Source organism: Pezoporus flaviventris, unplaced genomic scaffold, assembly GCF_033815535.1.
Source record: "Pezoporus flaviventris isolate CSIRO_AGI_PZ_B2104156 unplaced genomic scaffold, CSIRO_AGI_Pfla_v1 ptg000002l, whole genome shotgun sequence".
NCBI classification, from domain to species: Eukaryota; Metazoa; Chordata; class Aves; order Psittaciformes; family Psittacidae; genus Pezoporus; species Pezoporus flaviventris.
Genome location: NW_026892550.1, coordinates 24350615 through 24375577, shown reverse-complemented (window position 1 = coordinate 24375577; position 24963 = coordinate 24350615). Strand labels below are relative to the sequence as shown.

At 40.4% G+C, this 24963-nt stretch overlaps 1 protein-coding gene across 3 annotated transcripts in view; it reads right to left on the bottom strand.

The window, feature by feature from the left end:
* The window catches only part of GABRB1 (gamma-aminobutyric acid type A receptor subunit beta1), a 125364-nt gene that overhangs the window by 5410 nt on the left and 94991 nt on the right, over positions 1-24963 (bottom strand). For 2 of the 3 annotated variants that reach the window (XM_061471930.1, XM_061471915.1), the window contains exons 5-8: positions 23440-23522; positions 4170-4307; positions 3913-4065; positions 2373-2623 (exon numbers count right to left, since the gene is read on the bottom strand). In XM_061471930.1, the coding sequence (XP_061327914.1) occupies positions 2373-2623; positions 3913-4065; positions 4170-4307; positions 23440-23522 (625 nt within the window). Of the gene's footprint in view, positions 1-516; positions 1351-2372; positions 2624-3912; positions 4066-4169; positions 4308-23439; positions 23523-24963 lie in introns of those variants that run through there. The other variant, XM_061471923.1, reaches the window with a different exon arrangement.

The window sequence follows — 24963 nt, the reverse complement described above, 5'->3', positions numbered from 1 at the left end:
TGCTCACATCTCAGGCTTTTGTTATCTGACGAAGGAATTTGAATTCTTTTAGTCATGTATGTCAGATGGCAACAAGAAATATCTTCACCTGGCACAAGGAGGAGAAGCACCGTTACATATCTTCTATTGCTTAGAGGACCCTGAAAGGATAAGTAGTATGGGTCAATAGTAAAAGGAAAAAGTTACCCTATAGCTGTATATACTTACAGCTGTACTTCCTTTGTGCTCAAAAAAATCTTTCCCGTGTTCCAGTAGCAGTATCATGCCACCAGTGGAAATTCTCAGAACATGAAGGCAAGGGGCTGGGAGCTGGCTTCATTAGAGGTCTCATAACCTTACCATGTCCCACTGCTCTGCTCATGTGCATTCTTCCTGCTGAAGATAGAAATACAGCTGTTGGACATCTGCACTTTCATGCTAAGTAAAATGAATGCTGACTGGGTCCCACATCAATGTTATCTCCAGTGGGCTAGCAAAATCCATTGATATCCATTCACATGTGTGTGTCTATGTGTATATATATATACATATGTGTGTGTATCTAAAATCACAAACTTGCACTGCACAGGCAAAAAGCAGTCAGTTCACTTAAAACATTCACAGCCTCAGAATGGAATTTCAGTCTAAAGTGTGAACCCTTACAAATCCTGTTACAAAGCGTGTATGCCTTCAGTTTTCTGTCAGAAAAATGCTGGTGCGTGAATGTGGTGCTCTGAAAAATTAAAGTGTGGTTGTAAATACTTTCTAACCTGTTCTGAGTACTGGTCTCAGCATAATCTTCGTCAGTGTAGCATTTAGAAAGAAGCTTTTAGTCACGAGTTAAGGCTTTTCTTTTAGTTAAAAGAAGTCTCCAAATGTGTAGGAAAAAGAGCTTACCTGCATCTTATCCTTTACACTTTCTCACCCTTAGTTCTGTGCACTAGGGCTTCAGGTAGCCAAGGCTGACCTCTGAAGAAGTGTTGCTTCCCTCTTCATCATGAATCCTTGCTGTGCTTCTTCTCACCTAGGCTGGGTTATCTCCAGAGCTGTTGAGGTGGCTGGTTAGAGTTTGTGTGTTTTGCTGTTTTTTCTGCTTCCTTAACTTCCACAGAAACGGATAGATAGTGTCTGCACACAACAACCCGTAACAGGGTGGCTTATCTCCTCTGCTCTGTGGAGGACAATACTCTGTGGGACCTTGGAGACTGCTTCAAGCCTGAACGGAATTCATGCACCCACTGTAATAAAGCATCTCCTACACACTGGGACAGGAGGCGAATGCAGGAAAGGGCTTTTAATGGGCTCATGAGTTCAGTGAGACTGAGGACATGATGACTCAGTTAATGATGCTTGGTTGTAATGGTGTGGTTGCTGGATCACAAAGAACACAACCCTGGAATTAATAAAATATCAGAGTTTCTGAAATGCACTTCCTGGCATGTATGTGAAATTGCAAACATCCATCAAGCTGAAGTCTTACCTTTAGTCAGGGTTTTATGTGTCAGTCTCGTTCTTCAAGCTGAACACAAGGTTCGATATAGTTTTATCCAAATGTTATTGCCTCAGGCCACAACAATAGAGGGGTTTATAGGACAGCCTGGGTAAGATCTCATTCATACTTGGATGTAATGTATTGTAAGAAAAGCAGAGAACAGAAGCAAATTTGGGGCTCATTAGGGGATGTATTTTCCTCTGAGTCAGACTGGGCAAAATACACCTGAGGGAAGTGTTTATTTCTGAAAAACTGGGAAAAAAACGGAACAATTTTATAGAAGTTTGCAAGTGCTCAGTGATGTACTGGTAAATTTTCCTAGCTAAAAAAGTGACCATAATATTACTTCCTGGAGTTTGTCTGGCTTGCTTTTTAATTGGAGGTAGTTGTGGCCTGCTTGAATTTAGCCTGAGGGAAAAATCCTGACATCTGTGAAAACTGTTAGAACCTAGCAGCATCGTCCTTCTGTTCCTGGAAGCTCAGTGGTGTGGGCTTCAATCAAGACTCACTGAAGCAACAGCATCTGTCTTTGTTTTCTATTTTTGGTGAAGTTTCTGTGTGTAAATAGGAACTATGTAATAAACATTTCTTCTATATCACCTTCTACAGCAAAGATGTATACAGTTGCAATTGTAAATATTTAACTTCTTGTATTTCTTCCATGCTGCAAAGAAATGCTTGTTCTGAATATTCATTTGCATTTCCTGTAGTTTCTTACCCTGTTTTCAGTTGAAGATGGAATAAAACATATGTTGGTGAAATCTCCTTAAAAATTTGTTTTTCCCTAGACAATCTTAAATGCTTTCACATATGTGTTTAAATTACATCTATCTCTACTATCATATACATCAACATTGTCACAGCAGAAATAATGTTTGAAAAATTAGCTTAAACATTTTACCTGGCCTCTATTTGTTTCCAGTCTGCTCTTCTTGCCTATAGCATGTCCTGCTCTCCTTCCTGCATATTTTTGACGTTGGGGTCCTTTCCCAAAGAATATGTAGTTTACAAAGGCATATTCCAGCAAGGCCAGGAACACAAACACAAAGCATCCCATCAGGTAAATATCTATTGCCTTTACGTAGGGAATCTTTGGCAAGGTCTCCCTGAGGTGGGTGCTGATGGTGGTCATGGTCAGCACAGTTGTGATTCCTGTGAAAAGAGGAAAAAGACATTGACTAACAAGAATGGGAAGTGAGCATGAAAGGTGTAATGGCAGCACTGCCCCCTGCTGTGCACTTCTCATGCTCTTCTATGGCTTATGTGATCAGATTCTAAACAGCCAAGGGAATGTATTTTGCAAGACTGGAAATGAAGATATCCTTGCACGCCTGCTAATATCACCTTCTTTGGATTTCCATGCATTAAAGAGTGAATGAAATAGCCTTCAAAAACCCAAGCTATCTTGGTACATCTTTCCTTAAGTTTTACAATAAATGTGCTAGGGAATGTCATATTAGCTGACCTGAATAGCAAAGAGTTGATCGCTGTTCTCTCTATGTGAGGAAATGCTTCTGACTTTACTTAAAGCAATAGCCCTGCTTGACCCCATAGGGTGGCTTGCATTGCTCTGGGGAACTTGAATAAGTATCTAGCCTTTGACTGAAAACAGAGGATTGAAAGGAGAAAGGGAAGCTTTATAATAAAGTGATGGTCTTTGATGACGAGAAAGTGATGTATATGCTTGTATCAAAGCAGCTCTTCCTGTTAAAGAGGTGCTTTCAAGTAAAGTAAATAATTTCCATATCACTGTGTTATCCACCATTGCATGATTCTTTCTACATCATTAATGCATCTAGATAATAGCTGTAGGCACAGGTGTAATGAGTTGAATTTACAGAGAGGTGGAAATAGAGGTGGGACAAAATAGCTTTCTGGCATTATCATTTGAAAAGCTTCTTTACAGTGCAGATAATGACAGGTCCTTTCCAACCCTAACTATTCTATGATTCTATGATTTTATGATTCTAAGATCTTGGTTATTAAGGAAACTTGTAGGAAGAAACATGGTACGGGAAAAAACCAACGGGTAAACCAGGCTTATTTGTTGTAAGCTGGTGTATCTCCACTCACTTCAGTGGGATCTTGTCTATTCATTCCAGCCACATATTTGGCCTGAAAGGATGTTTTCTAACATCAATGAAATGTTGATGCATCACGGCATAAATACCTGAATTAGACCTTTATGCTTCAGTTTGAAAGCAAGGTACTTTTGGCCTGATCTGAAGACCATCATGGCAATTGGAAATCAGTCAGGATCCCATCCTAACTACAGAGCAAGAACTTCAGATGTAGGCAAGGTGACATCTTCCTGACAATGAAGAGCCCTGTGCTGCATGTCTAAGATCACAATTAATGCTGCTGCTATCAGCTGTCTGGATTTGGTGCTACTGTATTCAAAGACAAAATGAATCTATGTAGTTCAGTGATTTTGAAATTACCTAGGGCAACTCTGGCTGCAGAGGCATCATAATTGATCCAAAAAGATACCCACGAAAGAATTGTAATGAGTGTGGAAGGCATATAGGTTTGCAAAATGAAGTATCCAATGTTCCTTTTAAGCCGGAAGCTCAGTGATAATCGAGGATATGCTCCTGAAAGAGAGAAGTCATGTAATGACTAATGCCTAAGATAGTTAGACACTGATATTTCTGGGCTGGGGAAGAGGGGGAAGCTTTTTTAACTAGCCAGTTCTCACCTGTTGTAAATTCCACTCTCTTTGATACCATCTTGTAATCAATGATAGAAAATTGTGGGAGTTCAATGTTATCAACTCCTGTTACTGCTGACTCTCCTCCATTCCAGTAAAATTCAATATCATCAGTAGTGTATCCATCTGCAACAGAGGCATGATTGGATTATTGATTCTTCTTTTTGTTTTATTACTTGGCTTAAATAGTTGTGGTTAAAGTTGGAAGGAGCTGCTGTTAATCAGGAATTCAGCCTCCTGTTGTGTGACATTTCTGTTGTACAGAAACCACATAGCCTCCTCTGTACTCAGGGGAAGCTTCTAGGTGTGGAAAAGGAGAAGACAGAAAACAAGGACAGAATATAAGATTAAAAGTCAATTTTTAGCTAGCTCTAATACTACTACTTTTCATTCAGGCTTGAGTTGCTCAGTTTACCAACAAACTGGTAGAACATCAGCAAAACTTTTAAAGTCTCTAGGAGGAGCTCTGACAGTAAAACTAGGTTCAGTTCCCAGCTTTGCATTTGATTTCCTATGAACACTGTGACAAAATACAGAGTTTGGAGCCAGTGGAGACAACGATGATTCTAGAAGAACTCAGGTGCCTGTACTAATACCTGACAATGTCTGTCAGAGCTGTAGATGTCCCTTTGATATTCATGCGACATTTTATTTTTTAATTAGACTGTGGCATCGCTGATCTTCTGCTATTACAGAACTATTTCTTACTGACTTCAAAACTAGCACCTTTCTTTTTCCTTTTATCAGTGACATTTATAATTTTATTATCATATATCATAATTATCATGTAATTAAAAATTATTTTCCCATTCTGCCACTGGCCATGTTAACATTAGTGTTACCATTTTTGAAAACTTAGATTAAACTCAAGAATGAATGAGTTTCAAAAAAGCCACCTCACAATTGATGATGCTTTTGAACTAATATTTAAACTGATTCAAATATATTGCATTTTACTACCTTCTCCAGTTATCTACCTAATGAGAGAACAGCATCTTATCTATTTTTAGACTTTTCCTTCAGGTGTTAGATTTATTCAGGTTTAAATCGTATAACACAGATCAAATAACTTGTTTGAACCCAAAGCTTTAAAAAACTTGGCGGTAGTTTTGCCAGCTGAACCAACCATCAGAAGCTTCTACAGAGTTGAGAACTTATCCTTTCATATACACCAATAATGCTCTTTCTAGGAAGGGAAATGAGTCTCGAGATGTCTTTGCCTGTGGTAATGCCTGGTAACAACTCATCTCTGGAAGGCTGACCACGTGCAGTACAGGTACATGGTTTTCCTGGTGACAATCAGAGAAGCTTTTAAAACTTGCTGCCAGGCTCAAGGGACTGCTTGGAAAGTCTACAGTTATTGAACAGCTATCCTTTGATGCAAACACACAGTGATGGGCTGCACAAGTTTAACTGTTCACATAGCTTATTTGTGAGCTGCTCAGTGCCATGGTTTGCTAACTATCAGAATTGCTCCCAAAACCACAGTAGCCTGTTTAATATGGATCACTACTGTTTGCTTAAAACTGTGCTTCCCGATACGTATGCCGGTTTGTTTGAAATGAACCATCCCAAGGCTGTCACACAGGGCTCTCTGCATGGCTGGTTTTCATTCCTTCCAGGTAGAAGCCAAAAGCTTTTCACTGCAAAAGGTCAAGGTAGCTGTTTGGTAGTGGGATTTCAGCAGCTGCTTTAAAGACATCATGGACAAACCACAGGGGCCAACATGTAGGGTGTAATGCAGAATGATCGAAGGAAGAATGAAGACTGCTAAGGCTGTTTAAAGGGACAAGAGTAAGATTGTCAGGGAAGTGTTAACTTCATTTTTTTCAAATCTGTATTATAAAACATCTCTCTTGAATCTTTTCTCTTTCTAAAAAGATAGATCAAACCATAGGAAGTGGTAAACTGTCATACGGAAATGGTATTGATTATGTGTAGGCACACAGATAATCTCTACGTGAGGTAACACTCATGGCTATTTTATCTTTAGAATAACAAAGGTGCAGCACTAACTAGATGCTGCACAGATACTTGCTGTGTTGGCTTGCAGATACTGACTTTATTTGCTGTCTCTTCAGGCAGCCCCTGCCAGCCACTCTGCAGTCCCTCTGCCTTCTTGATGAAAGAGGGAGTGGTTTGGGCACCTTATTGCAGATAAAATTCCCTTCCCCAAAGGTGAATTATTGTAGATTTAGTTGTTAAAACCACAGTGGTACCAGATAAACACCTGGGATATCACAGGGCAGACTTCAGAGGGAAAACAGGCACAACTTCCTGCAGAACGATTGTAGCATGTGATTGGTGCAGTGTGTGGTCATGCTGGGCCCTCACAAAAGCTAATTATGGGAGTTTTGTAATGTAGGCAAATGTACTTTTCACTAGTCTTGGAAAAGCTTCTATGACTTCGGCTACTAAATGAAAAACAGAACTACAAGGTTCTAAAGTCACTTGATCAAAAGCAATGGATGATTTCAGCTGATGACAAGCTATCATGGCTGGCAGGCCATGCCTTTAACCTTTACAAGTTTTAAAAAAACACTTCCAAATGCAACAGAAATAGAACTAGCGTGAGCTACCATTCTTTCTAATATGCTGATTTGTTATTTGAATTTACCCCAGTTAAAGCTGGGGGGAAATGGTGAGGAAGGGATAGTGATGTTTTTCGATCAATCAGGAGCGTTCACTTTATTAGCTCTCTTTTTAGAAGAGTAATTGAGATGGAATATCTTCCTGTGATTTTGTACAGAGAGAACTTCAGTACAATCACGAGTTCCTTGACAGTCATTGTAATAACTCTGCCAGACACTAAGAAGGTGTAAACTCTCCCCAGGCAGTCCGTTTCCTGCTGGCATATCATTTTTGTTGTGTGATGCCCTCCGTTATGTGCTTTGCACATTGCTGTAGTTGTGTGTGAGAGGTGTTGGTCTCACATCTGACGGTGACTTACAGGTGCAGGGCTTGGAGGCCCTCCTGTTCCAAAGGTGTTCACATTGCCTTTTGCTTTCCAAACTAGCACACTTGAGAGGAAGGCAGTGGCTGCAATTTAAAGACTGGGACTGATCTCAGCTCTGCACAGTTAGCAGAGGGCAGATCACTCCTATTTGAGGTGAACAGTGACTTCAAGTGAGGAGTGACAGTGATATAAATGAAGACACATTCAGGGTGGAGCGGCACTAGCTTCTGGCCAGCAGGCAATGATAAACCTGTTTCTGGCAGCACATGCCTTAACATATACAATGGAAGAAAGCTATTTCAGTGATAGAGAAAGTGAGTCTGGTCTGTGCAGTGGCCAGTGCTAATATGCTGATTCGTTGCCTGGACTTATGTGTACTGACCAGGTATTCCCTCAACAGCTTTTTTTCCATGTGATCCGTTTCCATCTACATACATATCCATGTCACTGCTTTAAGGGAATGTTTTTGCTGTTGTGACAGAGGTATCAGTACTTGAAGCTGGATGGTGATGTCTGAACACATATTTCACAGAAGTCGGATATTGGCAACCTGAAATACTCCAATAATGTTCATAACAGCTGTCAGGAATGGTTACAACTTCAGCTGCGAAGTCTAGAATGATTTCCACTAATAACATTTAACTGATTTAACAACGTGAGTTTATCTGATTCAGTTATTCCCGTTCCCTGAAAACAGCCTCTCCGAGCGGGGGCCGAGCTCCAGCGCCGCTCCCAAGGACCACACCGGCGGCTCCGAGGGAGCTCGGGGAGAGGCGCTAGACCTCCCCAGCCCCGCCTGTCACTGTCCTCACCCTCGACGGCCACCGGGGGGCCCCCGCGCTCCGCCGCCGGACCTGGTTCGAGCGCTGCTCGCCCCCCTTTTGGGGCCTCGACGCGGGGCTCTCCCGGCCCTACACGTGCCACCTCGACGGGTGGGGGATCCGCCTCCCGCAGAGCCTGGCCAGGACAGCGACTAGCACCTGTTAGCGGAGAGCCGGGGTTCGAGGCGGAGCGGCGGTGGTGGGAGCGGAGCCCCTCGGTGTAAGCGGCAGTTTAATAGCTGGGCTTCATGCAGAGGGTGCATTGGGATATTAAATGCTCAATACTTCTGGAGCAAACGTGGCCTGGTTGCTGGGCTGGCATCCCTAGCAGGCTAGCTCACTTTAATAAAAAAAAATTTCCCAGGATTTCTGCATGTGATTTTGTTGGCCTAAATAATAAGTAATTTATTATTATTATTTATTAATTATAATAATAATATATAATAATAATAATGTTCCCATGAATATTATTTGATCTATTTAAGCCATTGTTTGCTTGGTGTATTATTTTCCATCTTCAAAACCCTTGGGCTGTGGCCAGCGATATGAGGTTCAATGAGGCAAAGTGCCGCGTCCTGCATTTGGGCCCCAACAACCCCATACAGCGCTCCAGGCTTGAGAAGAATGGCTGGAAAGCTGCTCAGCAGAAAAGGACCGGGGGGTGCTGACTGATGGCTGCTGAACATGAGCCAGCTTGTGCCCAGGCAGCCAAGCAGGCCAGCAGCGTCCTGGGCCTGTATCAGCAATAGTGTAGCCAGCAGGGCCAGGGCAGTGATCATCCCTCTGTACTGGGCACTGGTGAGGCCATGTCTTGAATCCTGTGGTCAGTTCTGGGCCTCTCACTGTAAGAGGGACATTGAGGGGCTAGAGCGGGTCCAGAAAAGGGCAACGGAGCTGTTGAAGGGTATGGAGCACAAGCCCAATAAGGAACAGCTGAGGAAACTGGGGTTGTTTACTCTGGAGAAAAGAAAGCTCAGGGGGGACCTTACCGCTCTCTACAACTACCTGACAGGAGGTTGTAGTGAGGTGGAGTTGGTCTCTTCTCCCAAGTAACAAGCAATAGCACAGCAGAAAATGGCCTCAAGCTGCACCGGGGGGGTTAGATTGGACATTAGGGAAAATTTCTTCACCAGAGGGTGATCAGGTATTGGAAGAGGCTGCCCAGGGAAGTGGTGGAATCACCATCCCTGAAAGTGTTAAGAAACTGTGTAGATGAGGCCCTCAGTGATACGGTCTAGTGGTGGTCTTGGCAGTCCTGGAGTAAAAAAGCACTTGATCTTAAAGGTCTTTTCCAACCTAGTTGATTCTATGATGCTAAAAGAAGTTTAATTGCACAGCATGAGATATTAAACTTCTGAGAAAATAATGTCTAGAAATGATAATACAGCCCTTGATGTGCCAACACTTCTTTTTTTCTTTTCCTTCTAGACCAGCAGCTGGGAGTTTAAGTGAGAACACATGCAGAAATACCACAGATTTATAAAGTAACTAGATTCAAGCACGGCAAGGAATAGGTTATGTATAAATCTTGCTGTTCCCAGAAAAAAGATATTTTAGAAATGTTGCTGACATTGTGCTATAGCTGAGGTTAACAGTGCATTAGATGTTAATGTCACCACGCTGTTTTCTTTTTCACTTCAGCACTCACCGTCTCAAACACCTCTGGGATAAATAAAGATCTGTATTACATTCACTTAACAAGAAAATTCATGGTTCTACCACTGTTACCAAATTCCACAGAGAGGTCCAAATGAAGCCCCATTTTCCTTCTGATTCTCCAGGGTAGGGAGCTCTAAAACACCCAGTAACAGGGTCTCTGCCTTAGGGATCTGGGTGTAAATAGGGCATTTGAAAAGAATATTTCCACTGTGTGTGCCCCAAATCATTTGGCCTTGTGTAAGGACATGAGGCTAGAAGTTAACCTTTTCCACATGAGGCTAGAACCCAACCTTTTCCATTACTACTGGATCATCCCTTTCCTAACAACTTAGTCTTCATTGCTATGTATATTCTTGCAATATCATTTTTCTTGTTTCACACAGTTATCATTCCTACGGCTGTATTCAAACAGGAACCTAAAGCATTTCCCCTGCACACCACCTAGGGGGTCCACACAGTGGTAAATCTATAGCACTATCTCAACTTAAACCCAACATGTGAGTGGGGCACAGCAGATCTGGAGATGTTTTGGAAAGCAATGTCACTAGTTAACATTAAGGTGACAGAATTGCTTGAAAAGACTCCCTGTCTCCCGTGTTTGAGTGGGTGTTTGTTTTTCTAAATTACTTTTGTTTTCAACTGAGAAATACTTTCTATAGGCAGATGGCAAATTGTAACTGGGGATATGAGTCAGAATTAGCCTAAACAATACTGACCGAAATGACGACTTGGTTAGACTGCTGGAGTACTACAAGTTGTCAGTTACTTAAGAAGGTTTCTTAAATAAAACCAAAATTAACACATGGGGCAATCTGTTTCATCCCATTTGGAGACATCATTTCCTATCCATTAGAAGCAGAAAATAAATGTTATTACAGCATAAAGTCACTCTTGCAACATACTAATCTTGTTTAGAGAGTGAACAAGCTTTGCCTTACTGTGCAAATACCTTTAATATTGGTGCATTGTTACCTGTTATCATTGTTATCATTTTTTGCCCCTTTAACTTTTTAAATCTCATTTGCCAGTGAGACTTGATAGAAGGTTGAAAGTCTTTTGGGAAAGGAGTTGTTTTGTTTTGCTTAGTATCTCTTTAACGACTAACACAGCAGGACTTCTCAGTATCACTGTAGTCTCAATGGATGGAAATGTTGAAAGGTTTGTGGATAAGTAGTCAGACTTGTACTAAAAATGCCTTGCTGGTTTATTTCTCTTTCCACTGGATTATGCCAGCAATGTCAAAGGGCCTAATGAGCCTAAAATAGATGTAACACAGTGCACAATCAGAAATACACATTAATATATTTTATCTTGTATAGCTTTCATGTGCAAGAGTAGCTCTTACAAAGCATACTGATATTTTAATTTTTTTCTTCTTCAGTAGTCAGAGTTTCATTCTTGTTAGCTAGGGAAAAAAACCCAAACCAAGGAATTATTAAGAAAGGAAAGGAAAGCAAATGCAAAATTATTTGTTTGCATTTTCATATGCTCTACAACTAACAGCTATTTCTTGACTTTTATATGCAGTTTTCTTTCTTTCCCCAAAATAGCCATACTGAGTAGGCTACATAGAACAGCCACAGAGATAAAGGATTAAGGATAGATTTTCTTCCATTGAAGGAAGGACTGATTGAGTCAGGATTCTTCAGTCTGGAGGTAAGGTGGCTGAGGGGATGTTACGATAAAAGTCTCAAAGATCCTAAGTTACCACGGTGAGCTTGAACAGGACATGATTCATTCACAATCCCTCATGCTTCCAGACCATGGAGGTAACGAATTGTACGTCTAGTGGCTGGTTTGAAAGAAATAAAAGGGAATACAATGTACAGATAAACTGCAGAGCTCATTGCACAAGGTGATGTGTCAGAATGTTTTGCTTGCTCAGAAGCATAAATCTGTGTATGTAGAATCTTATATTCACAGAATAAAAATCTATCCAGGTTATTAAACATAGTGATACAATTTCTGACTTAAGGTAGCAAAGTGCAGAACGCTTATTGGAGGAGTATACTGGAGAAATAGCAGCATGTAAATCTTATGCTTTGTTCTGGTTCTGCTTCTGGTCACTGTGAGAGACAAGATGATGGGTGAGATAGATGTTTGTTCTGAGATAGTACAGCAGTAAAGGGTCTGACACACTCCACTGCAGCCTGATATGCCATCTCATGTCTTTCACCTTTACAACTCATATTTTTATTTCATCATTGGAGTGATGATTTTTAGCCTGATGTTGAGAGCCTCTGACTCTACTCAGCTTTATGTAATTCATGTAAATTAAATTGGGATTAGAAAACCTTGTTCATACCCACATATTTTGTGCAGTACTAAGCAACCTGGCCATAGCAACTCAGTGGTGAGCAGTGCCAGTGATTTAACTTTGGACGTGAGACATTTTCATGACCTGTTCTGTCAAAATTCTCTCTGCTTTTAAAAAGTTTTAGCAAATCAAGTGTTGAGTATGTGCTCCTGACTGGTGTCTTCTTGTGTAAACTAGATTCTTGCGTAATTGGAACATGTATACAAGATGCAAAGCTGCTATTAACAGACCAGCCCTGATGAGTACAGCCATTATACATCAATTTCTACAGACCTGCAGCTAGTTTCTCATTATCTAATTTGAGTGGCTCTGAAGTATGAAGTTTTAAAATGGTACTTTAGTTACTTCAGTTGCAACTGCTGAGAATCTGTTTGTTGAACTGCTTCTATATTTCTTGCTTCCTTGCTTGAATCCCCTTCTCTTCTGGGGTTAAAACCAGCAAAGTTCTGAAGTCACACCATCATGATTTTGTCTAAAGACTAGTCAACATCGCTCAGGGCAGAGGCTATGCATGAGAAGATTAACCCCAATAGCTCCTTGCCTTACATCCAGGTTCTCTGGTTGCTGGTACTAGACTGTCCTTGAGAATTCAGAGCTGGGAACAGGGGGTTGTTTCTTTTCAGTAGCAAGTGTGAGCAACCTCAATCTTCTCTTGCTTTCATTCTGAAATGCCCTTTTTCTGAATCTGTTTTGAGCTTTCTCCTTCTCCCTTTCTCCTCCTTCTGAATGGACACTTACACTGAATACCTGCTGTACCTCGGTCTGCACAAAGTTCAACCAAAGCTCCTGACCCCTTCTGGTGAGGTTTGGTTGCTTTCCCCCTCCACTCTTCTAACCTTCATTCCCCTCTGTTTTGATGAGGAGAGGAAAGCATCAATTTTCAGGGGCAGCAAAATGCAGACCACAGACTGTTTCTATTCCAGTCCTGGCAGCGCAGTCTGGGAGTGGCTGGCTCAGAATAAGAGACCTCTGTGTGTCAAGACCTGATCTCTACTGGAAGCCCAGTGTTGCAGTCCCTTACTTCCTTTGCTAACTTAAAGGACTTCCGCACCTTCACATGATCCAGACCAAGGTAACTTGCCTGCAGTGCTGTTGGGACCACATCTCATGTAGAGTTTATAACTCTGATGAAAATCACTCTTTTCACTCCTCAGTTTCCCCTTCCTTCTTTTTCATCTGGAGGTGCTGTACAATAGATGGCTATCCCAGTCTGAGACATAGTCCTCAATGTTTTTTCTGACTTGAGTTGCTTTACGAAGTTAAAAAGATAACAAGACTATCTATAAGCACATTATGTAAACATCAGCAACAGAGGTCCAGCTGCTTAGCATTCAGTTAATTTAGTTCAGTCAATATTGCATGGTGCATAGTTTTGTCTGCTCGTATTGTAAACACATCTTGCCCTTGAGCACTTATTTCACTTCACTAATTAAGATCTACTCGTTAAGTGCTCTCATTTTGTTGCCAGGCAGACTCCCCCAGTTTTAGATGCCGCTGTTGTACTTGGTGAAAAAGGCGTTTGAAATCCAGGTCCATCTGGTTTGTACTGCAGCCTGTCAGGCCAAAACCTGCTCTCATTTAAGGCAATAGTGTCTCTGCTTTCAACAGGACTCAGCAGATGAATCAGGACATCATGTGTTTCTTACGCTGGTATGGCTTATGCAAGTACACCTCATACTTCTATGCAATATTATATTCCCTTGTCTGAGATGTTGCCTTTTAGAAATTTAATTACTTAATTCAGGAGTGTAAATTTTTCAGAGGTAAATATGGAGACAACTACAGGGCCACTGTACTTGGGCTTTTTAGAAAAACAATGAGAGTGAGGTTTCATGGTGGTGTCACTCACTGTTCTGACTATGTAAGCAGCTGAATTTTCAATTCATGAACAACTGTAGGAAGATTCAAAGTTATATTGAGCTACACAAACATTTTAATTTAGGCCAAATTAAGAATAATTGAATAAAAAGTGTTTTTCTAAACAAAATTAATTTTGAGCAAAAATACCAATGATTTTGACTTTTGAAAGTGAAATATTGACTCTTTTTAGAAAATATATTTTACAATGCACATGTATTGTGCATGCATTATGCTTTTTTTGCATGAATATTTTGCCAAAATCATTACGTATTACTGAATCAATTTATTTCACTAGGGAAAAAACCTTGCCTGAAAAATACCATTTTGTAATTTATTACATTTTTATAAGGACATGAAAGGCTCCTTAATAATTCTACTTCATATTAATGCTGTCCCAGGTCAGACAAGTCTTTCCACATTGAGACTTGAAGCATTGTTTTGGTTATTTGTATTACTGCGGTGTCTAGGAGCTATAGGTATAGATCAAGACCTAAAGCAGATAGGCAGTGAACAGAGAATTTCTCAAGATTTATGATATCTGTAAACTCAGATGCTTTTGGTTCAAGGCTTCATTCTCAGAAATTGAAGTGAATTCGTGACTACCAAAATTTTCCAATTTGTTCTGGGCTTTGTTCATTTTATACAGTAATCTACACATTGTCAGGAGACAAGAAAATACATAAACTGCACTTATAGCTGTAATGTCCTAGGACAACTGCATTTTCTCAAAACATAATATGCCAGCTCTTTCAGAAATGTGATGTGATCAGGTGCACAGATTATTTTTCCTGCTGTTCTGTCTGCAGAAATGCATACTCATTTAAGAGCACAGCTGTTTCCAGAGACATCAGCCTCTTCTCTAAAAGAGCCCTGGTTTTTGAAGAGCAAGCCCAGCATCTCCTTTCACTGTTCCCCTCAGCTAGGGACTGTCAGAGGCTGAAGGCTGAGACCTGGTGAGGCTGTGCTGGGAAGCGACTCAGCCCCAGCTTTCCTGCCTCTTGCTGTCACCAGGGGACAGCCTGAACTCTATTGATACCTCAGAGGCTACTGAGGTGGCACTAAAATGAGAAGTTGGCAAGAATAACTCTGCATTCCTCTGTACGCAAGAGAAGAGTTCTTAAGATATACCAGATAGGTGACTTGGCTAACTTCCTCTGTTCAAGTGTCAAGTATTTGCTATTAAAATTAATGCATCCATATAGAGACAAGCTATCCATCTTTTTGAGACTAAAAAGGGAAAATGATATAGACTATACTGTCAGCATCTGAGTAATTTCTAAATGTATGTGCAGCATAAAAATACATTGTGAAAGTCAGATAACTGGTTTGTAGTCTTCTGTGGAAAGAAATCTTTCCAAAGTGTGGAAACAGAGCAGTAGCTGTGGCTTAACACTAGTGTACTGTGAAGAATGAATTATTTTAGCTTAGTGACTGACTTAAAATATGAGCCGTAAGGAATGACTTAAACTGAGCCAAAAATACATTTTAAATTTTGTTGTGGAAAAAAGAAAGAAACATACTTGGCTAATTTCTCAGTTTCAGTATCAACAAGCTATTTGTGAATGTGCCTCTCAGAGTATCTGAAATCTTGCTCAGCTTTATAGCTCTGTGGTAGTCTTTCTGTCCCTGTGATGTTTAAATCTGCTGCTGTGGATGCTCATGCTGTAACTTCAAAGCCACTCCTGTTTTGCTGCCAGCATGCTCTGTGCAGCTCAGAAGGATGGCATTTCAGCTATGTCAGAAGTTAACGTGCATCTACAGATTGCTGTGTCCCTGCTGAGTCTCCAGGGGTGATGCTTCTGAGAGTGGATCTGCAGTGCTACATGCTCAGTGCGTGTATTCTGCTTAGGCTATATGGAGTGACCTAGAATGTATTATCTGAGTGGCTTTAGAAATTATTAAAGTGTGTTTCAAACTTCAAAATATGTGGTCCAGAGAGAAGTCACTTTGCTGTCCCAGTGGGCAGTATATGGGATCACAGCAGCAGCCTATGTATGCTGATCTCCATTCCTGCACGTGCTGGGATATTTCCAGTGGTGCTGTCTTGCTTGTTCTGTGAGTGTGCTGTGATAAAGAGTTACTTCCTGTTTTTCTGGTGTTAACTGTTTTTTGCTAGGATTTGTGGGAGCTAGCTGCTTGAATATGGCATTTGATCCATGGTGGAGCCCTTGTGAAATAAGGCATTTCGTGCATGTCATAGAGCAGGCAGCAATGGGAGTACAGAAGACATGGATGGAGATCCACCTACACACTGGTGAATTGTGGATACTGTGCATTGGATGAAATGCTAAGAACCTTGTATCATACAACTGGTAAAAATGGTAGATTAAGTCAAAATGGGCTGCCAGGAACTTTACTGCCTTTTGCAGTCAGATGGTTAATGATCTCAGAAAGATCTCACTAAGTGATCTGAGTTTTGGAACAGATACCTTGCTGTCTTTCTTCATGGTCCACCAAGTTTGAAAGAATTTTAAGGCTTAGTATGTATTTTAGAGCAGTTAAAGGAATTGTCTGAAAGCAGAAGAGAGCTCTTATTCCCAGTGCTACCCTGTAATAACCAGAGACAAGACAAAGTGCAGAAAATGAGGTTCCCCCCACCCTGCATTTGCAGGGCTTGTGGGAAGTGGCACATGCTGGGACATGACTTTATGGCTGACATACCTCCTAGGGGAGCAGCAGGAGTCTGACAGGGGGTGAGTCAGAGAAGCTCTTCATTTGCAGATGTGGCAGAGCCTAAGCAACCGTGACGGGTGAGAGCTGCCTTCATTAGGTGCATCAGAAAGATGGTACCTCTTAAAAAAAGGCATAGAGTTGAGTGTTCTTCCAGCCTTTTTGGTTTTATCTGGAAGGGGCCTTACAACTGGTTTTTAGAATACTCGGAGTGATGAGCTCCTTTGGGAGGGGAGAAATTATGCTTTCTGGAAGCAATTTGATATGCCTGGTGAGAAGAAGCAGGATGAGAAAAGATGCCCTCTTAGTGGGTTTGGCTACTTAGGGAAAAGACATGAGTGAATCTAGCTTAAAGCTCCTGCTGCCTCAGATACCAGCACAGTTGTAATCATTAGTGAATTTTTATTGCCAGGCATGAATAAATTACTAGATATCTGGTGCTGCAGACAGGAAAAGAAAAAGATGTCTGGGAAAGCTTGGATTTAAGACAGGTTTTTCATCCCTAAAAAAATAGCCCTTTTTGTTTGAAGTGTAGGTTCTTACATCCTCAGTAGTTCAAATGCAATCATACCATGGATCAATGCAATCTTGTCTCAAGCAGGGAGCTGTGATAAATCTGTTCAAATCTAATTCTGTCAGACCACTCTGTGCCAACAGAGGTGATAATGAATGTTTAGGTATGAACACAGTTGTTGTTATTTCTGGCAACAAACTATGTGGAGGTTCAAGTGGAGTATTTTATTGACTCACTGTAATATCACTTTAAGCTGGTTGCACTTTCATGAAAGCATTACATACATTTATTGTTAGGTCTATTTCTATTTGAAGCAGGGACAGACATAAAACCAACGGATTCAAGGCAGAATTGCCATTTTCTGTACTGTAGCTGACTAAATCTTCCTCTTTTCCCCATCTCACCCTGTTTAGGTTTCCTTTGGCTTGTTCAGCTCACCCACACAAGTGAAGTGGTTTGTAAGAGTGCTGTTGACAAGGCTAAGGCATGGGTCAGTGTTGCAGTGTTGATCTCTGAATCATGCTGCAGTATTACGGTTGTCATAGAGATGCAGATTTTTGAGACCAAAGGGACAGTTCTGGTAATCCGCTCAGACCTGTTTTAAAACACATAGTAGCTTGACAATAAGTAAATAACTTTGCCAAACTGGAGCTCAGCCTGGCCCTCCCTGTGACTCCTGCAACAGTGAAACATATTTCACTGAAGTTTGGAGGATGCTGGAAGAGAAACCCCAAATGGGGACTTAATTTATTGTCAGAGTTGTGCTGTCAAAACATTTTTTTTTTTTTTTTCCTCTGAGTAAAAGCCAGGTGTAATCTTAGTCCACAAGATCATGCCATGATTGTGATATTGGTGATTTAAAAGAGACAAAAGAGTATTAGAGTAATAACAGTATCCCGCCTTACCTTCTAGGTAATGCGGTGAGACCAGCACTTGTATTTGTAATGAAGGATGCTAGAGTGGGGCAGCTGTGTGCAGTCAGAAGTCTCTGACAGACAAGCACTGAGTGAATTAGCTCTAGCAGTTTGATGCTACTGTCCCTGGCTGTTCGTCTCCTCCTCCTGTCTGCTCCTTTATCAGCTTAGATGTGTGTCTGCATCTCACCCATGCTGGTCCAGAGCCTACCACAGCTGCTGCCAGGGACAGTGAGCTTGTGCCAAGGCACTGGGTTGTGAATTGCCATAGCAGTTGTATCCCTTGCCAGAGGCTACCTGGTACAGCAGAACTAACAGCTGGGGGATTTAACACCTTTAATTGCCAAGATGACGTCCATCAGAGCTCATGTGAGAGTTCCAAGCAATCTGGGTAACCTCCAGCCAAGTATTAAGTCTTCTTTGTCCCAGTATATGCTAACCTGTGAGAAATGGATTGTTACAGATCCCAGCTCTGCTGATGAGGCAGTTCTGGTTATAAAATCCCTTGATTTTATACACAGAAGTTTCCAGTGGCTATCATGGTATAAGACATTGAAACAAGTGTAAAGCCTCTGATATGGTCTCCCCATTTGCCACGGCAGAATTTGAAGTAAGGTGAACTGCTTGAGCAAAGCTGTGAAAATGCATGTGAAGGAACATGTGCAGCCAAAATGCTCTCCCTCTCCTAAATGTATACATTTCTCTGGTTGACAGCAGTGCATACATAGCTGCTGCAGTCAGGTAAGATAGCTTCAGGAAAGCTGGAAATGTAATTTTTTAATGAAAACAATCTGCTGGCTCAGTATAGGCATGTATTATCTCTGCATTGGCGGCTCTGCTGAAGAAGTTTGATAACAGGGCAGTGTTTGATTCTTTGTGCTCTTTTCCCATTCCTGTGTAGCACAGTTGTTTTGCTGCTATTTGCAATACCTTAAATTACTCACTGGTAAATATTATTAGGGAACAATTCTTATCCCTTTAGATTTTCAGGGATTTTCTTTGGCTAATTTCCACAGCATCCCTCAAAGGTGTGATGACTCTCTGCCTTTCTGTTCACAAGCAGTGCTATGTTCATCTGTTCTTTGAGTAGCTTAAGAGCAATTCACCTGTGGGACTCTCTGGTTCCTTTGAAGCATGCCCCTTCTGCAGTAAGAATAAGTTTCCCTTAAAAACACTGGGGAACTTAAAGAGAGGGCCAGGTTATGTTTGCTACAGTATTGGTGAGCTCTGACATTGCCACAGGGCTGTGCAGTTGTGGATGCATGGGGGAGAACTGAGCTTTTGGAGGGGAAAATATCTCTCCAGCTTGCTTGATTTAGAGATGAGGAAGCACCCGGGAACCGGGAGAGGACTCGCTCAGATGCCACCTTCCTGCCACCCCTTAGGGATGGAGATCTTGCAGCTGTCACCTTGAGGGGGAGCTGGGGAGGGAGAGTGGGCTGTATTTGCAGCAGCTTTCTAAGCTCACATCCATGCACAGTCCAGCCACAGGCTGACCCTGGGTAAATAAGCAAGACTGCATTCAGGAAGAAGACAGGGCTTCAAAGACAAGAAGACAGGATGGCACATCATATAGTACTTGTGAATCCGTGTGTAAAATCTGTTAACCAATGTGCTTTCCAAAGCATGCTATTCAGGGAACCAGCAGCCCTAGTGTCCTTGTGCATGGGATTAGAAAAACATAAAGCTCATAAAGTTCATTTTTTTGGGGGGGGGAGTTTAACAATGGTGTAAAAATCATATGATTCATCTTTGTCATGGTCTAGTGTCTCAGTATTGCTTTAGCTGTTTGGCTTTTGCTTGCTATTTCTATTGCACAATCACACTGCTTGTGATTGCACCTGCAGGTATGCACCTCCATGCTAGCCATGTATTTACATGTGCAGGAGAGTGGAGATAATTTTAATAACTACTCCTGTTTAAATGCAGGATAGATATTTTACATGCCCATACAGACCTTTGACTTGTTTTATTATTCACCCTTTGTCTTTTGCTCACAATCCAGATTGTTGTATGCATTTTCTACAGGCATTGAACACTCCTCATGAACGTGTGTCTTGATTTCTGAATTAATTTACTGTGTTTCTGCTGATCAGATCTAATTTAAAGGGTGGGCTGAGGAAGGAGCCATGCACTTGGAACAAACATTCGAAACAACTAATAAAAAAGCAGATATAGAAGATTCTCAGTGTGAGTTCTGGTGGCTTAATTGACAAAAATGGAGCCATGCCAAATTTCACTAGCTGAAGATCTGACCTGTTATGTCTATGCTAGATTACGTGCTGTTGAGAGCTAGGTAGCAGCTTAGTCTATTAGTCCTTTTGGGAAATCATTCAGTTGTTAGTAGAACTGATCTAAATACTCATGAGTAGTACTGCACTATGCCAATTTTGACCTCTTGGCAAACTGTGAATAAATATTTTATTGATTTCTTTGGATAGACTTAATAAGTATTAATATATCAACATATATATCTTTTGAGACATGAATTATTCATAGCAAGTGTTCAAAAGATCTGAAAAGCAATTTTCTTCTGGGGATGTGCGACTGGCTACATGGGTGACATTGTGTTCTGTCATCCCTGATTGTGTTAGCATTTTAATTGCTTATTCTGTCAGATGCTAATTTTGATTCTTGATGAGGCCTAAGTGATATTACTAAGTCCATTCCCATTGAGCATTCATCCCTACAAAGCTTCATTTATGGATAAAGAGGTATGAGCCAGAGAAGTGTCAGTCTGGTTTCATTATTTGGGCTGCTAGCTGATAAATGCTCATGTACTTTGATCAGCTTTAGTCATGACTGGACTGGAGACTTCAAATCAACTATCTCCCAGCAAATAAATTCAGGTATGAATTCAATATGAAGGCAACTTCAGTATGAAGTCTTCCATTTTGATTACTGCAGTATTGCATGTACATTCATTTCTTCTGCTGATTGGATAGAAAAGTTAGTTAAGAGGTGTGTTATGCACTTTTATTTTGAAAAGATATGACTCATTCTCCAAATGCATCTATTGCACATCTTAATAAGATTAAGCCAAGCAGCAGCAGGCAACATCAAGAAAACTGTTTTGTGCCAAAACCATCAGGGAACTGCAAAGCCCTAGGGTGAGTATGACAGCCACACAGCTTAAGGAGCATCTCTGTAGATCCTGTGAGGTGGTGGACTATGAGACTCTGAGAGTTTTGCACTAGTAGAAAGTAACTGGGGAGATCAGTAGTGTGATGGGCAGCACTGGAAAGGAAAGTTACAATTGCCTAATGCCTCTGCTTCTCAGGAATGAGAAGAAAATGTATTCATACACAGGGGTGTGGGTTCAGGGCGCTTCAATCACTCAGAGCAATGTGGATATGGACAGGCTAACTGAAAGCAGGTGCACAGGGAAAGTTAATGCATGTTGCCCTAACACAAGTATTCATTACATGTATATCAACTTGGCCCAGCTTGCCATGCTACCGCATCTGTTGAGGGGGTTTAACCTGGTGCATAACCAGTATGTCCTTCCAGAGGTGTCCATGTGCGTATTGAATGTTGAACAGAGAATAAGCTATTGTGGTGACTCAGGACTGCAGCTATTGAAGTGCTTCACAGGGAACCTTGATGACACTGTCTCTCTGCTTCTCTTTCCGAGAAGTCTGCCTGCAATGCCAAAACACTAGGATTTTAAAAGCAAACTCCATTATTTTTGAATCTCTAAAGAAATAAATGGGCAGATTCTATTCAGACAATGTTCTCTAATAAATTTTCATTAAGCCTACTGTGAATGTTTGAATGTTTACTTGATTGAAATCTTTTGCTGGTGAAATAGAAGGTTTGTTGTTCTCAACCTGGCAAACAATCTCTAAAATCACTATAAAATGACATCCCAGGAAAAGGAGCAAAAGCAAATAATTTTTTTGGGAAAACTTTTCAAGTTTCTTACCAAACAGTTTAAAATCCAAGTGAAAAGCTAAAGCTCCACTGACTTATATTAAGGCTGATATTGGTTGTGCACTTACAAAAGCCCAAAATACTTCATTATGGAAAGTAATTTTGAAGGTATGCTTTAAATAAGGCATCTTTCTGCTGCCATCAAGTATAAATTATAAACAAGTATAAACATTGGGCTGAGAGCCCATCTTGTGTCTCATAAGTGCTCTAGACTGACTATAAGCTTTTTTTTCAGTGCCTGCTATTCGTCACCTCACAGATACTTTGAGATATATTACATTTATGTATAAACAAGTGATGAAAACCTCTGCACTCCAAAATAAACTGGTTTTTTTCCCAGCTACATTTTCTAAGATTCAAAGTGACTTCAGCTTTGGCTTAGACTTGTTTATTTTATATTTGTATTGCAATGCTATTAAATGTCTTATACATGAATATTCCACTGTTTTGACACTGTGAAAATGTTTTTGTCAAATCTAAGCAACTGAAGACTAATGGAATGCTTTTGAAGATTGATGCCGTGGGGTTATGAGGAATTTAACCTCTTTTCAGTCCACAGCAAAATCTAATGAGTTTCTGCAGAATGAAAACTGTACTTACTGGGCTTGTGAGAACTTTCAGTTCCTTGAATAGGATGTGCTACAAACAATGAAAACATCACTTTTATTGATGACATAGTTATTAGGAAATTATTTTGGTTAATCCTGGATCAGCTTGGTTCTCTGTTTGTTTAACACTCCAAACTATCCATCAAAGCAGAGGTTCAAATACTAAGATTTTTCTCTCTCGTCAGGAAATTGAACCAAGCTTCTGTATTTGGGGAAATCTGTTAATCCTTCCTAAAACCTCATACTCTAGAGAGAAATATTATTACAAGAAAATATTGCTTACCTCTGACAGTGCAACAGTTGTAATGTGAAAAATGGAAATCCTTAGAAAAATGATGCATCATTTTGCCTTGGACTTTATGTAGTCTTAGCCAGATTGTTCAGACAGTGCTCTGTGGTCAGTGGCAGCAGCTGGTTTGACCAATGAGACAGTCAAAATTCTTTTAAAAAACTTAGATAGGCATTTCTCTAAATGCTAGCATTATAAAAGATATAAAGACAATGACACTTTGATCCTGTGCTCATGGAAGATGCTGACAAAGCTGTCACTGACCTTGGTGCTGAAGGAGCAAGTTGTTTCCTTTTATAACCTCCAAGCATTTGGTAAAAGCATTTGATCAATCCTGCCGCCACTATGTGGAGTAATTGTTAATCTTGATGTTAGATTTAAATGCACTGAGGTGAAGCAATTAATTCAAGTTCTGTGGTGATTGTGCAGTGAAGATAGACAGTGCTCAGTTGCTGTCCTCTGATCTAATCATCAAGAAATACTCTTCTCCCTTCATTGACAAGAGATTTTGAAAGACATCTTGCAATCTTGGATCAACCAGTATTGTGAATTAAAGATATTTTGGCTTATGTATTATGGAAATATATTAGGTATGTTCAGTGTGCAAGCTCACTGGACACACAGTATTTGAACAACTTGTTCCTGTTTTGCCTAAACTGTGAATGTCTTTCAATCCACAGCTGTCATCTGGCCAACCCTCTCCCTCCAGTAACTTACAACTTTCAATTTCTAGTGTGCAATTTTGTTCATCCAGAGGATATCTGCGTAGATCCATCATGCAAGCAGCTGTTGTTGTGATCCTGAAAGAGGAGGGTGAAAAAAAAAATCAGATTTGAAACCACGTTTTACTTGTTTGAAAAGGCAAAATCTTGTATAGTGGCTTTTCTGTGTGTTTAAATACAGAATGGTTATGCACATGGATTCCTGACACATAGGCTTTACATATCTTGTAAAACATGGTTAAATAATTTACACAGCACAATATACTGGTTACAGTATAACGCATCCTGGCATATGCTAAATACCATAGAACAGAATTTTGACTGAAAACTTCATGTGCTAAAGTGTTCAGTGTTTCAGAGAACATTTAGTGAAATTTCTACTTGGACATCTTATTTTTGATGCCCTTAATTCAGACATATTCAAACTGTTTTGCAAAATATTTATAACTTGGACTGCTGACAATTTTCTTTGTTAATTTTGTTGTCACCTACTGCTGTTTTAATTTTGTTTGACAGGTACGTGCATTTTCATTCATGCTGTGGAAATATTGGTAATATATGATTATTTTTATGGTTTCATAAACAGTTTATCATTAACTGTGATAATTGTACATTATCTCTTAAAAATGGCAGGATGCTATCAAACACTTGTGAAATACAATATTATATGATGGTTACTTGATGAACATTGAGAGTAGCATTGAGATCTTCCAGATCTTTGCTCCTTCTAGAGGGCATGTGAGCTGATATTCAGTCCCTGAAGATATTCTTCATAGCCTAAGCCTTTTTACAAGTCTGTTCCTCTCCTCCTGTTGCATTGTAAATCACAGAGCATCTAAGCAAATACTTGCTGTTAAGCCCATACTCCTTGGGAGAAATGTTAAGTGACTATGTGAGGACAATGGTCAAATTATAGATTCTTTTAAAGATCCATTTAAGAAAGACACTTACAGTGGTGTTTTCAAACTCAGACCAGTAAGTTATCACCTACATTTGCCTTTTTTTTGAGATAGAAGTGTTCTTAAATTCTTATAAAACTTTTGTAGCTGTGAATGGGCAAACTTGGCTTGCAATTTTATTGTTTTCTCTCTCTCCCCCCCCATCAATTCCTACATGAGGAAGGCAAATAACCTATTTTCTTGATCTGGATTTGGTCCTGGTCCTCCAGTTCCATGTCAATTGATGCCACAGGAATGCATCTAGAAATTTTATTTTTGATGTGCTAAAAGCCAAGCACACTTGCATCTGTATTGGCGTTACAATGTTTGCTGGCACAGAACTGACATAATTCAAAGAAAAAAAAAAAGCCACATGCTTCATTACTGTGACATTCTTCAAATTATCTTAAGTCTACAAAATCCATCTCTCTAGCTGCGTATAAGGAACATCTAGCAAGTCCATAAAACTGCTCTAGAATACTGTAAAGTACCATGGAAATGGTATATTTATGCTTTTCCTTAGGCTGATTTGCATGTGTCTTAACAGGTTTTGCATTTGTTGTAGAAAAGGTCAGGGGCAT